We start from the raw sequence: 19,067 nt of genomic DNA on the forward strand, positions 1-19,067 counted from the left end.
TCTTTATATTCGAATTCATTTGGTCAAACGAAATGATCCTTTTTTTTTTTTTTTACTAAAAGTAAACATGCTTTAACATGTTAGGATCATTTCCATTCCATTTTACCAAAGGGAAAATCATCATGTCGAAATCCATGTCCCACTTTGAATCATTGATAATCAAAAAGTTGAAATAACTACGATCATTGCAAGGATAAGGATAGAACACGTGCCGCTAATCGTATTTGCTCTCAAGCACTTGGCAGGCAATTAAATGCCCTTTACTACCCACGTCGAGACACTCATCGTTACTGTTATTGTATTCACAAGCTTCCCTTCCGCTTTCCTTTTAGGAATGCGATCAGGTAAATAGAGTTGCCCCAACATCGGCTCCAATATTACTAACAAAATCTTATTTCGTTTATTAAATTCAGATTGAAGCAACATAATTAAAAAATTCAACCTAAAAAGTTTTAAGCACCAATCATAAGAACAGAGGGATGTATTTACCTTGGTGTGTCTACAACTGTAAATACAATTATGTATGATGCCCGCTGTGCTAGGCTGTCAGCTCATTTCCTCTGTACTTCCCAAATGCATGATGGAGAATCCTGACGAAATGCTAGCCTCATAAATATGCACGTCCAAGGATCCAAGTCCAACCATGAGTCATACTTTCCGGCCTACCGTGGCCCGTGGGGGACCAGACTTTTTATCGAGTCCAGGCTCCCAGGCCCCAGCTCTCAAACGAGTTAACAAGAGCCAGTTCACCTTCATCCTCTTATCCCCCACCAACAAAACAAAAGCCTCTAGATCAAGTCTTGATCATGTATGGTCATTGGGCATTAGGTCAGTGAACATGAATGGCAAATTTGTTATTTCCTCGAGTATGTTGGGGCAGGTAAAGAACAAAATTGTTCCAATTTCGTTGCAGCCGTTTTAGGCCACAATTCCTGAGCGTTTGGTGAGTAGAAGGCTAATCATGGGGCCCTTTAACTCTAGTGATCAAACGATCCAGATTTACTATTTGATTTGGCGCTCCACTAATTAAATTATTTTCGCTACATCCGGAGTCCTTTTAGGTAATATTAGCTCACTTCTCCCGCCTTTTCGACACGTTCTATTGTCGTTTTATGATGACGTGTAGCGTGGGCCACCATTGCTTATTTGTGATCCCATAAATTTGCGGCTGATTTAAGGGAAGGGGAAGGCTTTTTGTGGGGTTGACCACCGTTGCGGACGCTGCCAGGTAAGTATCCCCAAGGCTTTCGACTTTCAGTAAGAAAATGAAGGAAACAGATAGACATTGTTTTTTAGTATTTTATTTAATTAATGTTGAGGGTTATAACACTGACACGTGAACGGGTCGATATTTGCCACGTCTCTTGAATGTGCGGTAAGAGTTTCGATATTGCCATTCAAATTGTATTCCTTTGGAATCGTTAAATTTGGTGATATGTTATTACAAAAAAGCTAAAGACTTTTGATTGGTTTCAATTGTAATTTTTATGTGCAATTATAATATCAAATTTGGTCCAAAAGCATAATTAATTTTAGTCTCATTTTCATTGAATTTCTAAGATGCCGTTATAGCTTGAGCTAGTAGGTCACTCGTGCTATGTGTTTGGAGTATTATATTTTTTTCATAGTTTTTTTAGTAGGAATAATTTTATTTTAAAAATAACACACACGTATCATTTTAATTATATATTAAAATATTTATTTTAGAAATATTTTTACGTTGGGTATAAATTTTTTTTTATACTATTTTTATCACAGGATTGTTTGGAGAAATCACCTCTATATAAGAATACATTTTTTGAATTCTCCCAACTCCTTGGTGCGACACTTTAAATTCTTCATAATTTTAGGATATTTTTTGAAAATTATCATTACAAATTTTTATGAAATTTCTATCATTGAGAAAATTTTAAAATTATATTTTATTTTTAATATTTTATTTATTGATTTATTTACCTAATAAATTATTTTATTTTGATTAAAAATATAAACAAAATAAAAAAAGCATTATATTTCACAAATAAAAAACACTTTTTTTAATTGAATTCGAGTTTTGAACTTATTATGAAAAAGTAAAAATGAATTTGGGCCAAACCAAGTGGGTCTATCGATCAACAGCCCACTCCCATCTCCTCCTGCTTTTTCTTTTCTATTTTGTTAATAAAAAATGATGTCGTTTAGCTCAAAACCCTAATCATCGTTTTCTCCTGTCTTTTCCCTCACAAAACCCGCCAATTCTAACCCTCATTATCTCCCTTTCCCTTGCTTTTAGCCGCCTCTCTCTGACTCCTCACCGCTGACGTTCTCGCTGTTGGTGGTTCTTTCTTGCTGCCTCCCTTTTATCCTTTTCTTTTTTTTATCTTCTTTCACGATTTCTTTTCGTATGTTTCTCTTTCACTTTCATTTTTGGTGTTCTAATTTTTTTTCTGGTGTTCGACATGAGCTTTTTAAGAAAACTTCAGATTTCTTTTTGTCGTTGCTGGTGTGCATACTCAAATCCCCTAAAACCGCCTCTCAAATCTCTCAAATTTCACGATTTCTTTTCTTATGTTTTCTCTAACACCGGAACCAGAAACCTAAAACCGGTTTAACAGAAGAAACCCTCGAACCGGTTTACCTGAAACCATAAAACCGGTTTAAATGAAACCTTTAAAACGGATTCAAACCCTAGAACCGAGCCAGAAACCCTCAAATCGGTTTTCAAAACCCTCGAAGCCCCGCCAACCCCTGTCTCTCAACCCTCTCATCCTTCCTCGGTCACAGGGCAGTCGCCTTCGTCGGCCCGGGCCTTTCCGACGACGGCTCGCTCTTTCCTTCCCTTTATTTTTCTTTTCTTCTCTTCTCTTCCCCTTTCCTTTCTGCCTACAATTTCCTCCCTTTCTAAAAAAGCTAGCCACCAAGGTCTCCTTCACTCTTAAAATTGTATAATATTAGGTAATTTTAACTCAATAATTTTCCTTTAATTTGTAATCTTTATGCATTCATTCTTCTACAATAAGGGATCTGAAAATATAAATAATATTTCGTTAAATTGAATCTGAAAAAGAATTCTTCCAAGCGGTGATAGATTTAGTTTTAACGAGTGGTGATCATAGGTGAATCTAAGGGACAGACTGTTGGGTTTCGAATCAGTAGCTTACTGTAAAATTTACCTAGCAACAACGATAGTGGAGAAAACAAATAGTAAAATGCCAGTTTTATCCTTCAAGTACCCATAGTTAAAACAAGAGGCAAACGGTGAAAATTGTTGAAGAAAATCTCATGAGTTTTACACATTCACTAATAAATCTCAGTACGGAGATTGGAGTTGCATTTGCTTGCAAGAAACATTAAATTCAGGATTAAAAAACATGGGTCAGACGGTGAATTCGTTTTTCTTGCAAAATGTAATAATGTGTTGGGCGGAGGAATATTTCCTAGCAAAGTAACAAAAATTAACAGAGGCACATGCCCTTTTTTTTTTTTAATTTTAATTTTGCAAAAATGGTTAATAACCAAATTTAATGTGCAATGGACATGTACTTTGTACATTGGCATGCATGCACAGCCCATTCCTCTGTGCAGGTTCCAAGCATCTTGCCGAATTGAAGTCCTTTTCAGGAAGGGAATCCGAGGAGGTGTGATGATAAATGAATTTGTTGGTATGCAATTATGTTGATTTGGTAAGCTTTGAGAACAGCAAGGGGATGTAAAATTTGTTTGCTTCCCGAAACCCTTAGATGCACAACATCATTATCACAAGGCAAAAGAAGAAATAAGTAAAAGGCACAAGAAATCAAGAATCCTGATAAGGTAGAAGCAGCAGTAGTAGCAGCATTTTGCAGTTTCTGATATGTGTAATTTTCTGAGAATAAAATCTCACAATCTCACCAAATTCCCTGGGAAATTGGTTTGGCCGGACTAGGGCTGATGTGGCTTGTCCTTGCACTGTCGTGGACGGACAAACAGTAAATGAAGATGGGAAACGGATGGTATACATTTGTATAATGGAAAAGATAGACATCCTATGCTGCTTTTGGTCTTTTCCAGACACACTGATACTAAACTTATGACTAATACCTAACAAAACAATTTTGGTCAATTTTTTTTCTACTCTTTTAATTTGTTATGATTTTCCTTTTTTTTTATTATTATTAATAGAATTAAGGGTACTTGCAAAGTCCTAATCTTTGATTCATGAACAAGTATCTGATAAATTGAAGTTTTCCCTGTAATTTTTATGGAGTTGTAATCTCCAACTAGGCCTAATTGAGAATGTGTTTTTGAGTAATGTAGTAGGAAGGAGTTTATACTAACAAGAATTGGGGAAAGAAACCAAAAACTTTATTAAAAGTTTGAATAAAGAAGATGTGATCACATCCAACAGAGACAGTATGCGCAATTATAAGCAATCCAGAAGAAAGTAGGACCATGCAAAGCTGGCATAAAACCATCATTTGATTGGAGAGCAACACATGCAAATTACTTCCACCCCACAAACTTGAATGTGGTGATTTCCCATCAAATGGTTTTTTAGAATTTGGGGAATTGGGAACCAAGCCCTAATTTGCAAATTACGTATTTGAGAAAACAAAGGTCACATCTGAGGAGATGGTGTTCTCTGGTACAGTGTCCTTGTGAAAGAAGGTGGGACCCCATTAAAGTGGCACAAAATTTGGGTTAATAATTGGAGTTTTGTAACATCTTTGTTCTAAAACTCTTGCCATGTGAATGGCTACCATTCTCTTCATTCGTTTTTTTTCTTTTGCATGTACTATTGTCTTGTGTGCTCATCTTCTTGGAGACTTGTAAGCACAAAGTCTATTTTCACGGGTCTATTTGACACTTTCCATCAATTATTTGATGGGGTTGTCTCCAATGTCTAACAGTCAGAAATCACAAACATTTTCATGGGGGCATTTCTTTCCTTCATTGATTGGAGAGCCTCTCTGCTAAGGAGTTTATGTCATTCACACACTTGCTCTTCTAAACCAAAACCCCTTCAGTAAAAGATATTGCATTTCCCCCCAATTCCGAACTATGGGTGCCTTTCCTAGCAAGAAAAAGAGCAGGCCCTGTCATGAGAGGAGAAATGTGAAGAGTTTGACAGACAAAATGAGGCTTCTCCAAGAGGAAATCAAGGAAGTGGTGTACGAAAGAGAGAAAGAGGCTAGAGGGTATGAGAAAGAGGTGATGGTTTTTGCATGTAAAGAGGCTGAGTGGAAGAAAGAGAGGAAGAGGCTAAAGGAGGAAGTGAAGAAGCTGAGGAAGTTAGTGGAAGAGAAGGAGGTGAAGATAAGAGGGATGGAAGATTATGCAATGGCGGCTGAGAAATGTGACAAAGGATGGCCATTGCTGGGGACGAGTTTCCTGCTGGAGCAAACGAGGGAGGAGAGGGCAAGGCGAGATGAGGCTGTGGCGAAGTGGAAGCAACTCTATCTTGCCATCAAGGCCGAGCTTGATGATCTCATTCAGAGAACTCACGATGGTCCTATCTCTCTGTTTCCTTCTCTTACAGAAACATCTTTCCATATATTCTTCTTCACTTGTTTAATTACTTTCAATTGCAACTTCACCAACCTTATTTTCTTTACAAAATTTTCTCTACACAAACAACTATGAGAGCTTGCTTAATTATGTCTACCCTAAGCAAATATCTAAGCTTCAGCCTGCAAATATGGTAGCTACCTAGCCACACGTGTCTTTGTCAGAAGTTTCATAACAATCACATTTTCCTTTTATTTTCCAGCATTTTGTAGGAAAAAGAAAAACTATCTCCTCAAAGGGTTAGTATATACAATGCAACCTTCTTATTAAATTAATGAATACCTAAGTATGTATAGTGTTTCATTTTGAAGAAATAACTAATGTAGAGTACTTTTATTGAGGTTTATTCTCTATGAAAGCTTAGCTAACAAACTTGTTCCTTTGCCATAGGAGATGCGCTGTATTGGAAAGCTGAGGAAGAGGACATGATAGAAGAGCTGAAGAAGGAAGCGAAGAACAAGGAAGAAACGATAGAAGCTTTGAGAACTCGATTAGCTGCGATGGAGAGGGAAGATTATGAGAGGGGACGAGAGATGGATATTCTTAGGCAAAGCTTGAGAATTTTGGGCACTAACAACAAGGCAGCCTATACTACTAGTAGTAAAGGTACCACTCTGGCTCAGTATTTGTGAAATTAGCCCCCTAGACAAGTTTAGTACTGGTATTTTTATTTTTATATATAATGTGTACACAAAATAAGTTTTTCGATGGATAATAATAATTTTAACGCTGGAAGTGAAGTCCATGGGATAAATTGCTAAGACAATATCAGGATGAAGATGGTTCACTAAATTTTTAAAGACTTGGAGGGAGTTGGACTCACTGACTTGATGTCTATACCCTCTTAGCCAAGAAAAATGTGATACTGATATAGGCTAAAAATGGGGAATCAGCACAAGATATCCCTAGTTTTCCAATCATTACACACGATGGGGTTTTGATTCTCGACATGAGAGATTGATGCTTCATTGTTGGATACTTAGATTCTCGCATCGATCGTCACTTGCTGCCCAAGTTTGAAGACCATCGTTTTACGTGTATCATTGACTCATTGCATTAAACCATGCATAATGGTCCCCTTTGCTTGATCATTTGCTCTTCTATGGAATCTCTAATGGTTAGCTGCTGCTTCAATCCTTTGTCAATTCCTAATTCCCTTGACAGTGGTGCAGTCAACAAAAGAATTATGTAATCTGATGGTATCTCATTACGAAAGAGAATCAAAAGAAACCCATATTAAGTCATAATGATTATAGAAAATGGAAAGCAAGAAACCTGGAGTTGACATTTGAGACGACTTATATTATTGCCCTATGAAAGTCACTGTACAAGATATATATTATGAGGGGAAAAAACTGTACATTTCCCTACAGTCTGATGTAATATTCTGACAATCTTTCTTATAAACACCTTTACCAAGGGAAGCTGTTTCTTTCTTAGCTGGTTGACATGCTGCCTTGTTCATTATTTCGTGAGCTTGCAACGGTTTGGTAATTTGATCTCACACTCTGAATAAAACAGTAGAAGCCGGTTGCAACATTTAGCAGGGTGACATACATAATGATTGCATGATTCAAAATTCCAACAGGTATAAGATTTGGCGAGGAAGATAAACAAGTTAGATAAAATACCGAAATTATTCTAACTACGATGTATACCTCTAGCAGTGTGATGTAATAGAAATCCTCCATATGCTGCATAAGCGCACTCCCATCACGAATTGCACGGAATATGTTGATTTCAGTTTGCAATATCTGTTCAATGAGTTCTCTTTCTCCTTTCATCTGTACAGAGAACGGACCATTCTCAATCAGAAATGTAATTTTGTAAGACATTACTCACAGATGGAGATACATAATAAATCTCAAGGATTAGGTAAAAGAAAAAAAAACTGATGACATCTTAATTATCTGTATAAATCCTGATGCAAGGTTGATAAAGACAGTCTGTTACTTCAAATATTAAGTTATGCTGAGTACCTAAAAGGGAATTTTTATGCTGACAGATAACCTATCTGTATATATGCATAAAATCTAGACGTTCCTGGTGATCGGAGACAGATTTGCGATGGGGTCGATGGAGGCAATTGCCCCCACTGAAAAATCCTGACTTTTTTTTTTGTTGAATTATGTACTTCTCAAAGGTTGAAGAAAGTTTCAACATATTAACCTATTAATTAAACTTTTAACCCTTTGATTAATAGGTTAAATTTTAAAAGTTTAATAAGATATTCACAACCCTTTGAATAAGTTGAAAGGGTGAAAGGAAAAACATTAGACAACAAAAAACATACAAATTCTGTGACAAGAACATCTGGTGTGTACTCCCCAATCACATCACCCTGATAACCATCTTTCCAGAGCTCCATATTTTCCTGAAAAACATACATGAAACTTATAAACAAATACATGCATAAACTAACATGAGATACCAACAATTAGTCACAATAAAACCAAGAATACAAGGAATTCAATGTAATTGATTAAAGAGTGTGCCCAAGACAATTGAACAGAAAACCTTGATAAGTGGAATTTAGTTAGGCCTAGATATTTATGAATACAAAAAGAATCAAATTATGAAGACTAAAGATAGCTGCCGATAGAGATTACGTTTTCTAAAACAGCATATATTTTTACTCATGATTCAACTAATTTAAGAATTCTGAACAGATGACACAATATGGATGTCTACTTCAAAACAGATTCCAAAAACATGAAGCAAAATATCATTGGAAAACCAGATTTTCTGATTGTTTGATTATTTACAGAAATAAAGGATAACTGATGAGTCAATTCTGAACATAAACCAGCAACAACAGCAAAGCTGCAGAGAGAGCAAGGCAAATCAAGCAGTCAAGGTCACTTAGTCACCCCAAAAGTGAAATTTTTCACAAGAGTTGCCAAAACACCAAATCAAGTAAACAAACACAAATAATTGGCATCAGAATCAAATGCCTGTCATTTGTCCAGTCCATACCACCACATGCATATCATGACTCTAAGCCACATATATTAGAGTTCCAAATAAAAAAGAACTTACCAAAGCATCTCTCAATTCTCCAGCAGCAAGATAAACAGGCTGAGCAACATGGCAATAACCCATCAAACGGGGGACTGTTGGTATAATGTCTCTGTGGTTAACAATTCTCCAGCTATCTTTAACTTTCTGCGCAAAGGTAAGATTCAATTGTATAAACTTTAATGTGTCAAGTATCCCATACAAGATATAGGAGTGAAACGGCATCATCAAATGAAAAGATTGATATCTGCTAAAAGAAATTTCAGTAATTACATTTTCCATGCATCTGGAAGCAATAATTTAAATTCAAGCACAAAAATGACAGAGTGCCAAGTTTTTTATGAGCCTGTAATTATCTGCAAAGAAATGTTTAAATCAACACGAGGGACCTGACCAGAGTCTTTCGGGAAAAATCTTTAAAAAACAAAAAGAAGAGAAGATGGCAGAGCAGGACCGAATCACTTTTCTGACTTCAATGATTAAAACCTGATAGAACATAAATGTCAAGGCAAAAAGTTCAAAAGAAAAGGTATTCATGATGCAAATAAAAACGGTATAGGAAAAAAGAGAGAGACAGAGAGGAGAATCACAAAAGATGAACTAAAAAACCATAGATATTAGATGTAGCAATAGATAGATGTGTGTGGGTAATTTGCTCAGATTATAGTTGTTGGTGCCAGAAACCAAGAGGAAAGAAAGAGTTCATTCAATTCATGTAAGACGAATGCCAACTAAGTGACACAAATCTTGATAGTTAAATCAGCCTGTCAGCAAGAAATGAATTCAAGAAGAATATATAGAGCTATCAAAATTCCATCAGAGAAAAATCCCTATTACTAAGAAAAAGTGAACTGAAGAGAAAAAATTTTAGTACCTCATTATATACTTCTGCAAATCTTCTGTTACCTACTCTAGGAGAACCAAAGTTATACATAGTCACTGAAATCGCCCCATGCCTGATACACACAAATGAGATAGAAAGTTCAATACATTATTTTTTGCTGATTTATGATAAAAAAACCATTAGATCTAAGACCATCAAGAAGAAATAATTTCCAAAAGCTTGCAATTATAAACAAATGCTGTTCAGCTCTCTACAATCCTTGACATGTTCATGGAAACCTGAATAATGCCAACAGAGATTAATTAGCAATTTTAGCATTTAGTCCAGAAGAGTCCTCAGATTTACCAATTTTTCAAGTACTGATGAAGTTGAGGTTTGAAAAGTCATCTAATCCTTCCACTTACACATATTTAGTTGCTTTCTTTCCCTTTTTTTCCTGATTGACATATGTTTAGTTTCTTTTGAAGAGCTACAGGTATAATTTCTCTGCGTTTCTTTATACAATTTGAATAGCATGTTATGCATTGAGAACAAATAAAGAATGTCATTCTTAAGTGAAAAGAGAAACTTACTTTGCTAATTGACTTGATGAAAGCTCAAGAGCAAGCAGGGTAGCTAGTGCACCACCCAAACTATGACCAGTCACATAAACTTGCCATCTACGCAGCGGCTTTGTGGTTTCGTCTCTGTCACACAAACATGCACATAAAACTTCTGTTGTTTAACCAATCTATATTTTGTAATTTCATATATGTAGTGAGTAAGCCTTCTGCTTAACATCAATAAGATCAACTTTCCATGGACAGAAAACTTCTGTTGTAAGAACCAATATATATTTGATGATTTCAAATATTTAGTGTGTAAGTTTTCAGCTTAACATCAATAACATGAACCTTCTACTTTCATGGGATCAAATACTGAAACACACCTCTAATATCCTATATCAAGGTTTATTAAGAGCTTAAAGAGGGAGATTTGTTAGAGATCCAATATTATCTCAATGGGTAACTCACAAAATTAATAAAAATAAGGCAATTGAAGAAATCTTTGAAAAGCACCAAGCAAATATATAAATAAAAGCTAAACAACACCTCTAAATATTTACAGATATATGCAAAATTTTTGTACTAAATGTCGACATGTTAGATTTACACTTTAATTGGAGCATAAGCAAAGAGACTCAGACGAAAGTTCACAACAGCAACACTTACATATATCTGATTGATGTTTTGAGGAGGGAGATAATCCTTATCCTAACTGAATCATATGCACTTAAAAATCCACTATGAACCTGCAAAATATAGCCAGCATTCACTAGTTATTCATGCAAGTAAAGTTAACAAAAGTTATCAACAATATGTGCATCTCATATATATTATTTTTGAAAGAAAAAAAAGAAGAAGGAAAAACAGAGTCCATAAGTGCTAGCATACTTGGACTTCTTGCTTGAAGTCTCCATCAATCCTTTCAGGGTTTAGCCTACATAGGCGAGATAAAAGTTGGTATCAGAAAAAAAGTTATAATAAGTGCCTTTCTAAAACGTTAATATTATTAAAAATAAGTACTAGGAAATGAACAATAATTAATCATTGCCTGGATTTGACATCACTGAGTAACATTGCAGATGTTATGATGTCAGATATTCAACAGCAAATATCCTACACACTGTTATTATGATCAACTGTTAATCTGCAAATTTATTCAAGATTGTGCTATTTTTCCCCCGCTTAAGGTGACCAAGAGAACAAAGAAGCACCTTGTGATGATAGTTCTTATTAGTATTATGAATAGGCAGACTTCCAACTTTAACCCACATTTACTGAATTAGTAAGAAACCATGTTCAGCAATGCAAGTGAAAAACCTCTCAGGAAGAGAGCAAGAGAGAAGGAGAAGAGGATATATATTTGAGATTACCCAGCAGGAACAAGCATTAAATCTGTCCGTAAGTCCTTCCATCTTGCCTGGATGATCAATAAATAATTAATTTAAGTGCAAGCTAGATAATTCAACTCAGTTTGAGAACAGATAGATGAAACTAACTTGTTCAGTCCCCCTAAAAGCAATAACTATTTGCCTCCTTGCTGAATCACGCCAAATTGCCACCTGCAGGTGCCTACAATTTAGTGATAAAACCAAATAATCCTTGTAATCAAATGGTGAGGTGCTGTGAAAGATAGGGGTTCAAGAATAAGAAAATTGTAGCCAAAAGTGAGCTTATTTCCAACAACATAAAATGTCACCTGGGTATCTGTTGTTGCATTATCCAGAAAACATATTTTCTCAAATTCAGATTTGATAAAACTTGGATGGCCCAGTGAAGTGGCAAGCATTGCCCAGGCTTCCATGGCACTTTCAGCAGTTGCAAAGAGTTCTTTCATTTCTTCAGCTTTTTTCTCATCTAATACCGAACCATCCAGTGAGCTAGAGACATTCTCACCACCACTGTACCTAGAGACATTGTTTTCCACTCCTGCAGAGGAGTCTTCTTTAGTTTCATTCTCCTGTCCTTCCCTTTTGGACTGAGAAACTGCTGCAGTCAACACCATTAATGCTCCTAAAACAGAATCAGTTTGCCTTAATACATCCTCTGTTGCCTTCTTTATGTCTGGAAGTGAAGATTGTATACTGCTAATGGTAAGTGGTCCAATCGCTTTATCATTCTTATTTTCCTGATCTTCAGGATTCGCAAACCCAGATTCAAGCACTTTATCACCTTCAATATCCTGATTATCTGGAGTTGCAAGCCCAGATTCGATATATTTAGCTTCTGCAATTTTTCGGGACTGTAGACCAATTTTGTTTAACAAGTCAAATCCATCCCACTTTAATTTCTCTGGAACAGGGACTCCAAGTTTATGAACAACATTTTGATTGATAACATCAGCAAAGTTCTTCCAGAAGTACTTATCGAACTGCATAATTTCACCAACTTGTGCCACTGGTTCAGTGCTCTGCCCATCAGCCATGCCAACATTATCCAAGTGAAACTTCTCTGAATTATTCTCATTGTTGGTACCTGTGTCGATGATAGAAGTTTCTGAACTACTTTCCACATGTAAAGACATCCCTGACACAGCAAAATCATTAGAAGTCCCAACACCTTCTGCTCCATTCTTATTACCATTCAACAATCGTTCCTTCAAAAAATATGCATCATTGAATGACTTTAACTGCCCAAAGGCATATTCCACAAACTGGCGTGCTGGCACAGTCTCAGTGCCAACAAACATTTTTAGAGCAGACTCAAATCCGTTTCTCTGAAGAAATTCTGTAACAAAGGGCACTTTCCACCACATTTTCTCTTCCTCAATCTCATCAAAACTCTTATACTTAACCTGAAACCATACCAGACACAAAAACACGTACAAAATATAAGTTCTACTTGAATATATAAACTATGATTAAATCTACCTTGAAAATGTGTGGTGAAAAGCAGATAAATCTTTCCATCAGCAACACAAGAATTGTGGCAGTCAAAACACCGAGGAAATTTATATTAACAAAGAAGTCCTGTAAAACTTAAGCATCAATGTTCATTTTTCTTGCATGGCCCACAACTCATTAGCTTTCCTATCCATAATAGAAAAACTGACATATCCAAATTACACCAGCTCCATTAATCCAAATATGTAAGAATCAATATCCTTAAGAGTTTGATTTAGGCAAGTATTAATTTTAAAATGAGAGAGAGAGTTCAATAATCGACCTGATTGACCAATACTTTGGCAACTGGCTCACAAAGTGAACAGTCCAATGCTAAGACTATACTAAAAAAGATAAAATAATCAGAAAGGTATGCCTCAGAGGACAATTTCCTTTAAGCTGGTTTGTGAAATTTACACAAAGCCAATTCATTGTACTCAACCTTTAACTATTATGAATACACAGAATTATTATACTCCATACACATGGAAAGCTCAAATTAACATTTAATATTACAAAACTTGACTGACCATTTCTCATATTTGCTAGAAGATTTTGATGAATAGCTGCCCAGTTAGCATCAGGGTATGCCCTACTCTCACATGAAGAGTTCAAGAACAGTCCTGAACTTGACATAACTTTTAAGAATTACTGAACACTATATGCAACTGAGAACTAAAACCTAAGCACTTAACCTAGTGCACAAAAACCCTGATGATTAAGAGATCTAAAAAAGAGGCACATAAATAGATATCCAGTATCATCTTACTTTGTTTGAGTACTTCAAATAATAGATATTCACTTTACCACTTTCTGATCCCACTTCATATGTGAATGTCTATTATCTAGTTTCTCCTACCAATTTCATGCATCTCCATGCATAATTTGCTCCTATGAGTCAAGCCCATAAACACATAGAAAATTATGAGCTTGCATACAGGTGCTCATTGTAGAGTGACAATGCATCCTTCTCTTAGAAATAGAAAAATGATAGTATATCAACAACCTTGATCATTTAGAAAATTTCAAATATCAGAAATATTTTACTAAAAATAATACTATAATTTGCTGTTGACATCTTCCAAGAGAATGCATATATCACAAGAGATACTCTGGGACCTCATAAACCGAATCCAATGGAAACAACCAAAATCGAAAAACCTGCTTTTGAATGATCATCAGAAAGGTTCCACATAAACTATATCTTAACAGAACCAAACCTAGGAGTCTTTGGGTTATAGTCATATAATATTAGAAATATAAGCAGTAATTTCTAATCTTTTGGATTTTTTTATGCTTGCTAAGTTCATAACAAAGATGACTATGCTTAAATATATATTGTGTTTATGCACAATTACAGGCCCAAAACTTGATAGGGCGAGTAATGGGATAACTACAAGAAAATCCATTTTCAGGATAAATGATAATCAAGTCTAGGTACATGAATGGTCAACTTCTCATCCATGCCTTCATTCTATCTATTATCTTTCAAGACCCATCAAACTGAACTTAGTGATTTCTCCCACATTTTTGTTGCTTAAAACTGATTCTCTCCATTGATAAATCCATTATTCTGCACTTAAAGAGGTTCAAAAATAAAAGAATATTTCAGACTGGGAATCAGAAAGACCTGACAAGGCAACCCGTTGAAAATTAGTAGGAACTAGAAAGGCTTTATGATAATCAACCCAATACATTTGAGAAAATTTTATCCATTTTGCTCTCCAATAAGCCTTTACCAACAAGATTTCCCTTTATTGGCCAGTTGGATAGAAGTTATACCGCCTTTGCGTTCCACTATTTGTTATGTTTGAAGAAAAGATTAACATTCTTTTTAGGACCTAATCTCTTTGAGCACTGCTGCCTTCCTCTGAAGACTGGCAATATTTTCTGCAAACATATCATCAAAATAGATGTTAGGGAGAAACAAGACGGTGCAACAATCGGAGAAAGTAGAAATAACTGAAAGATAACAAATTACATAAACAAGCCAAATCAAAATGGAAATAGCAATTGAAGGAAACAAGTCGTCATAGAAAAATTAACAAAAAAGAATTCGAAGAGGCAACAGCATCATTACCTTCAATAGAGAGGGCCCCGTGACATCCCATTCTCCAGCAGTAAGCATATATATTAGCCACCCGTTCATCCACACCGAAAATCCACATGTGAAATGTTAAAAGTATCACCTAATACTCAGTTAAGGGATAAAGAGTGAATAGAATTGGGAAAGAAATATTAAAAGACATGGAGACATATCTTTAGCCCTAAATTAAAACTGGTTCCTCCAATTAACGGAATGGGACGATGGATTTAAAGAATGTAATGTAGTGAGGTCAACAAATTTTCAAGAAGAAAAGTTTTAAATTCTGTGAGCATGTACATCCTAAAGAGATGCACTCAGGGACTTTTATAGCTAGAGAACTTGATTTATCAGATTACAACCAATAAGGAATGACTAAGATGTTTATGTGTAACTTTGAGAAAGTGCTAATTATTTCTTATCGACTTCATTCTATTGGAGACTTTCTATTCAGTAATTTATACCTTACAAAATAAAAATTTAGATCAATCACATTTGTTAGAAATATATGTTCTGAGATTACCAGAAATTTTGATTTAGGAATCTACCCACAATCCACTATAGGATTTCTCATGCATCTAAAGAATCTAATCTTCCAACAGTACATAAACCTAAATTTAGGAGAACCTTTCACAACCAAAGTTAGAAACGGAGTGCTATAAATAGAAAAGAAAGACCCAAAATTAGAAATTTCCATAGGGTCCTTCATGTTTGCATGAGGAATTTCAAATGCAGCAAGCAAACCATACCATAAGCCATTCTTTCCTTTAGAAGAAAACTATAAAATCCGAAAAACCTAAAAGCCCATCTTTTTTCAGTAAACTTGAAAATTCCAATACAGATTCCAACTTACCAAGGAAGAGTTGAAGAGCCTTTTGCTCTATTAGTAGATATTACATCATTAGTGGCCATATCTCTATGATCAATGCCTTGGACTAAAATATGCATTAAAATTTATGCTAAATTTCTGAAGAGAGGAGATATTTCAGAATTCCTCCATTATAATTTTCTAATCCTAGCATGCACTTAACCCAATTTGGAAAGGCATTGAAGCATCCTCTTGGAAGTAAGGAAATACTATTCAGAACAGTTTTTTGTGACAATAGCACGGAGAAACCTACCTCAAGCTGCAACTTGCCACCACCTCCCATTCCTTCCAACTCCACCAGCACCTCATGCAAGTTTCCTGGAAAAAGCACACATTCTAATCCATGATATTTTAGAACAAACGTATGGAGCTCTGAAATTTGAAACTTTGTCCACTCAACATTCCTAAGCCCAAGCTAATGAAATTGAAACTAGTAGTTAAGTTTCTTAAAGCATTGCTTTAACAACAAGAGATTAAATACATTTTATAAAATTTCAAATATAATAGCAACATAACACCCTCACTTGATGATCACATAACATACCCACTGACTTAGATAAAGCAACATGACAATTGATGGCCTGTTAATCTAATAAATTCAAGTCATGCATGTAGTTCAAATTCCTACCATCACAGAGGCTTTCTAGACTAATGCCTGCATTCCCCATGCGCTTATGCGGAGTCACAAGGTTTGCATCCCAAGCAGCAACCTGAAGTTTGACAGTGCTGATTAGAATCTGTATGATAATCTAGGAATCGTCTGTTATTTCTCACAGATAAAAGGAGTGTTTAATAGTTTCATGTAATCTTACCTACAAAAGTTTAGTCACTCTTTAAGTTAAGTATTTTAATGCAATTATAACTTTATAAATAGGTAAGCAATACAAGAGCCATGCTTAATGAGACAAGAGGAATTGAATGAATAAGAAACTAGAAAACTTATAGACAAAAGCTTCTATCAAAAGACAAGCAAGTAAATAAAATAACAAATGAAACTGGAGATCCTAAGAGATTGCATATGCACCTGAATATATTTCAAAGGAGGCAGTTTAATATTAAAGGTGAGGTCCTCATTCCATTTTGGCTCCTTTGTCCTGCAATGGTACAGAAACTAGTATATGAAATAGATAGGTAAAACTATGTGTACTTTTTTTATCTGCACAATAACTTAAGAATAAATAAACAATAAAAGACAGCTGTAAATGCTCAATATTCTAGATTAGTGGTTCATTGGCTCCACAGTTGACATGTTCCACCAAAAAGAGCTGATATGTATATCCCAAATATTGAGGTTAACAGTTCAAAAATGTTTTCCAACCCATAAGTTGTGTTTCTGGCAGCAACAGAATCATCCTCACAAAAACTCTAATAAGCAATAGCCTTAATTCAAGCTTAAGTACAATAAATACTACATAAAGTCATTTTTCCTTGTTTCCCTCTGACATCAGTAATAGAGAGAATAACAATGTATAACATTAAATTAGAACAACTTCAAATGAAGGGTCAGGCATGCTTAAATATGATGGAAAATTTTCCAAAGACAGAGGGAAATGGAAAGAAAACAGCACTGTCACTTTCACATTAGCCAAAAGTTCCAGCTATTAACCGATGTTAAAACAAGCATTTTAGCCATCCTCTTTTGAAAGAGTATCAATCTCAAAAATACATAGATTACCTTTAAAATACATATGGAAACACCAATAACTTACCCCCATTTAGTCTTGCTTTTGACAACCTGACCATCCAATTGCATTACCACATATGGATCACTAGTTCCCTGAAGGCATAACAGAAGTTACAAAACGATATAGTTAAATTTGTGTTAAAGACACAAACACACACAAACCTCTAATTTTCACTTAATTACATACCCATGGATCCATAGCAGGGAAATCAAAACCCTTTTTTAACTTAATAAACAACTGGCCATCATATATCTCTCGTACAAACGACCTGCATTGCATTCACAACTGCTCTAATGCCAGGTTAAAAGCTAAAATTTTACATTAAGATTTCCTTTTAAAAGATATATATTTATCTTGTCAGTGTTTAATTACTGAGAGGAACCATGGAGACCAAAACATACTCTGAGAGATAAACAGTCTTACAATCTGCAGCATCAATTTCACGCCTCCCTATATTTTCCTGACAAGAAAACAATCCAGCCAGAGAAAAAAAAATCAAATTGTAGTGCTAATAAATACCTAGATAACCTTCTTAAAGCTAAGGTTTGCTTGGTTGTTATTTTTTACTTCTTCAAAACTAGCTAAAATGAAATATTTGATCAAACATGAACACATGATTAAAATGTAATAAACATTCAAACACAATCCTTCTATTTAAAAAAAGTTAAATTTTTAAGTTCTGAAAATTATTCCTCATCTTTTTATTCAAACATCTTCTCAGTAGAAAGTAGAAACACACAAACGTAAAAATTCATAATTGAACCAATTTCCTCACGTTTCTCAGAAACGAAACAGAATCTTTTAAAAAAGAAGAGAAATGGGATTCTCGAGATGAATTACTTACAGGAGGACTAGTATAAGCTTCGAAAGCGAAACCAGCAAGAATAACCGCAAGATTAATATCAAGCGGTGGCCGCTCTTCATCTTTTTTCTCTTCCGATGAAACCTTTTCAATCTCAGCATTCGTTTTAGAGAAACAAGAAATTGATAACACCCCATCTCTTCCTCTAACAATCACATTTCCTCTCGAAGTAGACAAAAACCTTACTTTCTTCCCGTAAAATTGGCGGGAAAATCTAGGAACAACTTTAAGATGATAATTACTGAGGCGGAATCGACGGAATTGAAGAGGCGAATAGTGAGGTTGGAGGGAGAGGGTAGCCATGAATGAGCTGATACAGTGGCAATTTGTGTAATTTTGTGGAGAGAGAGGGAAGGAGAATTTTGTAGGGATTTTAGTTGACTTATCCTGCACGGCCACTAATGTTGGAAGAATCTTTGAGAAAAAAGGAGGAGGAACACGTGTCTCGTTATCATCCGTCCTCTTTTTAATGCTAGAATATTGTAGACAAGATGACCGTTACAGTTTCCGGTAGTTAATTGTAAGACCCGATTAGGATTTCGGAGGTCCAATTTCTCGGGTTAAGCAATCCGTTCCATATTGGAAATAAAACTGTTCAAGGCCCTCTTAAAGACCAAAGCTGCTTTGGACCAAGTTTGGGCTAGGACTCTTCTCTAAAGTCTGAGCCAGTCGGGCTCAATATTTTTATTTAATTAAATGAATAATTTATTTCTTTATATGTATTTTAAAAATTGTAACAAAATGTTTCAAAAAGAAT

The 19,067-nt window shown here is 35.2% G+C and overlaps 2 protein-coding genes across 7 annotated transcripts; one reads left to right on the forward strand and one right to left on the reverse strand.

Moving 5' to 3' along the window:
• The first annotated feature begins 4,718 nt into the window (after positions 1 to 4,718).
• Positions 4,719 to 6,671, forward strand: LOC18602862 (golgin family A protein). The gene is made up of 2 exons (XM_007034494.3): positions 4,719 to 5,467; positions 5,917 to 6,671. Exons 1-2 carry the CDS (start codon positions 5,020 to 5,022, stop codon positions 6,156 to 6,158), a joined length of 690 nt encoding a protein of 229 aa, XP_007034556.1. The 5' UTR covers positions 4,719 to 5,019; the 3' UTR covers positions 6,159 to 6,671.
• A 136-nt stretch (positions 6,672 to 6,807) lies between these two features.
• Positions 6,808 to 18,711, reverse strand: LOC18602863 (putative triglyceride lipase). Of its 6 annotated transcripts, none has more exons than XM_018119698.2 (18): positions 18,293 to 18,711; positions 17,850 to 17,908; positions 17,635 to 17,716; positions 17,473 to 17,540; positions 16,788 to 16,857; positions 16,392 to 16,473; positions 16,017 to 16,099; positions 11,630 to 12,724; positions 11,430 to 11,492; positions 11,304 to 11,350; positions 10,822 to 10,867; positions 10,600 to 10,679; positions 9,961 to 10,074; positions 9,419 to 9,500; positions 8,566 to 8,691; positions 7,820 to 7,900; positions 7,185 to 7,310; positions 6,808 to 7,034 (listed from the first exon to the last, which is right to left on the reverse strand). In XM_018119698.2, the coding sequence occupies exons 1-18, from the start codon at positions 18,611 to 18,613 to the stop codon at positions 6,963 to 6,965; spliced, it is 2,697 nt and encodes an 898-aa protein (XP_017975187.2). In that variant the 5' UTR covers positions 18,614 to 18,711; the 3' UTR covers positions 6,808 to 6,962. The 6 variants fall into 6 exon arrangements, with proteins under 6 accessions (XP_017975187.2, XP_017975188.2, XP_017975191.2 ...); XM_018119699.2 differs by having other exon boundaries at positions 16,017 to 16,081; positions 18,293 to 18,710; XM_018119702.2 differs by having other exon boundaries at positions 17,635 to 17,733; positions 18,293 to 18,345.
• Between the last annotated feature and the right edge of the window lie 356 nt (positions 18,712 to 19,067).

The sequence above is a fragment of the Theobroma cacao genome, chromosome 4 (assembly GCF_053813885.1).
Source record: "Theobroma cacao isolate CCN51 chromosome 4, ASM5381388v1, whole genome shotgun sequence".
Classification (NCBI taxonomy): Eukaryota; Viridiplantae; Streptophyta; class Magnoliopsida; order Malvales; family Malvaceae; genus Theobroma; species Theobroma cacao.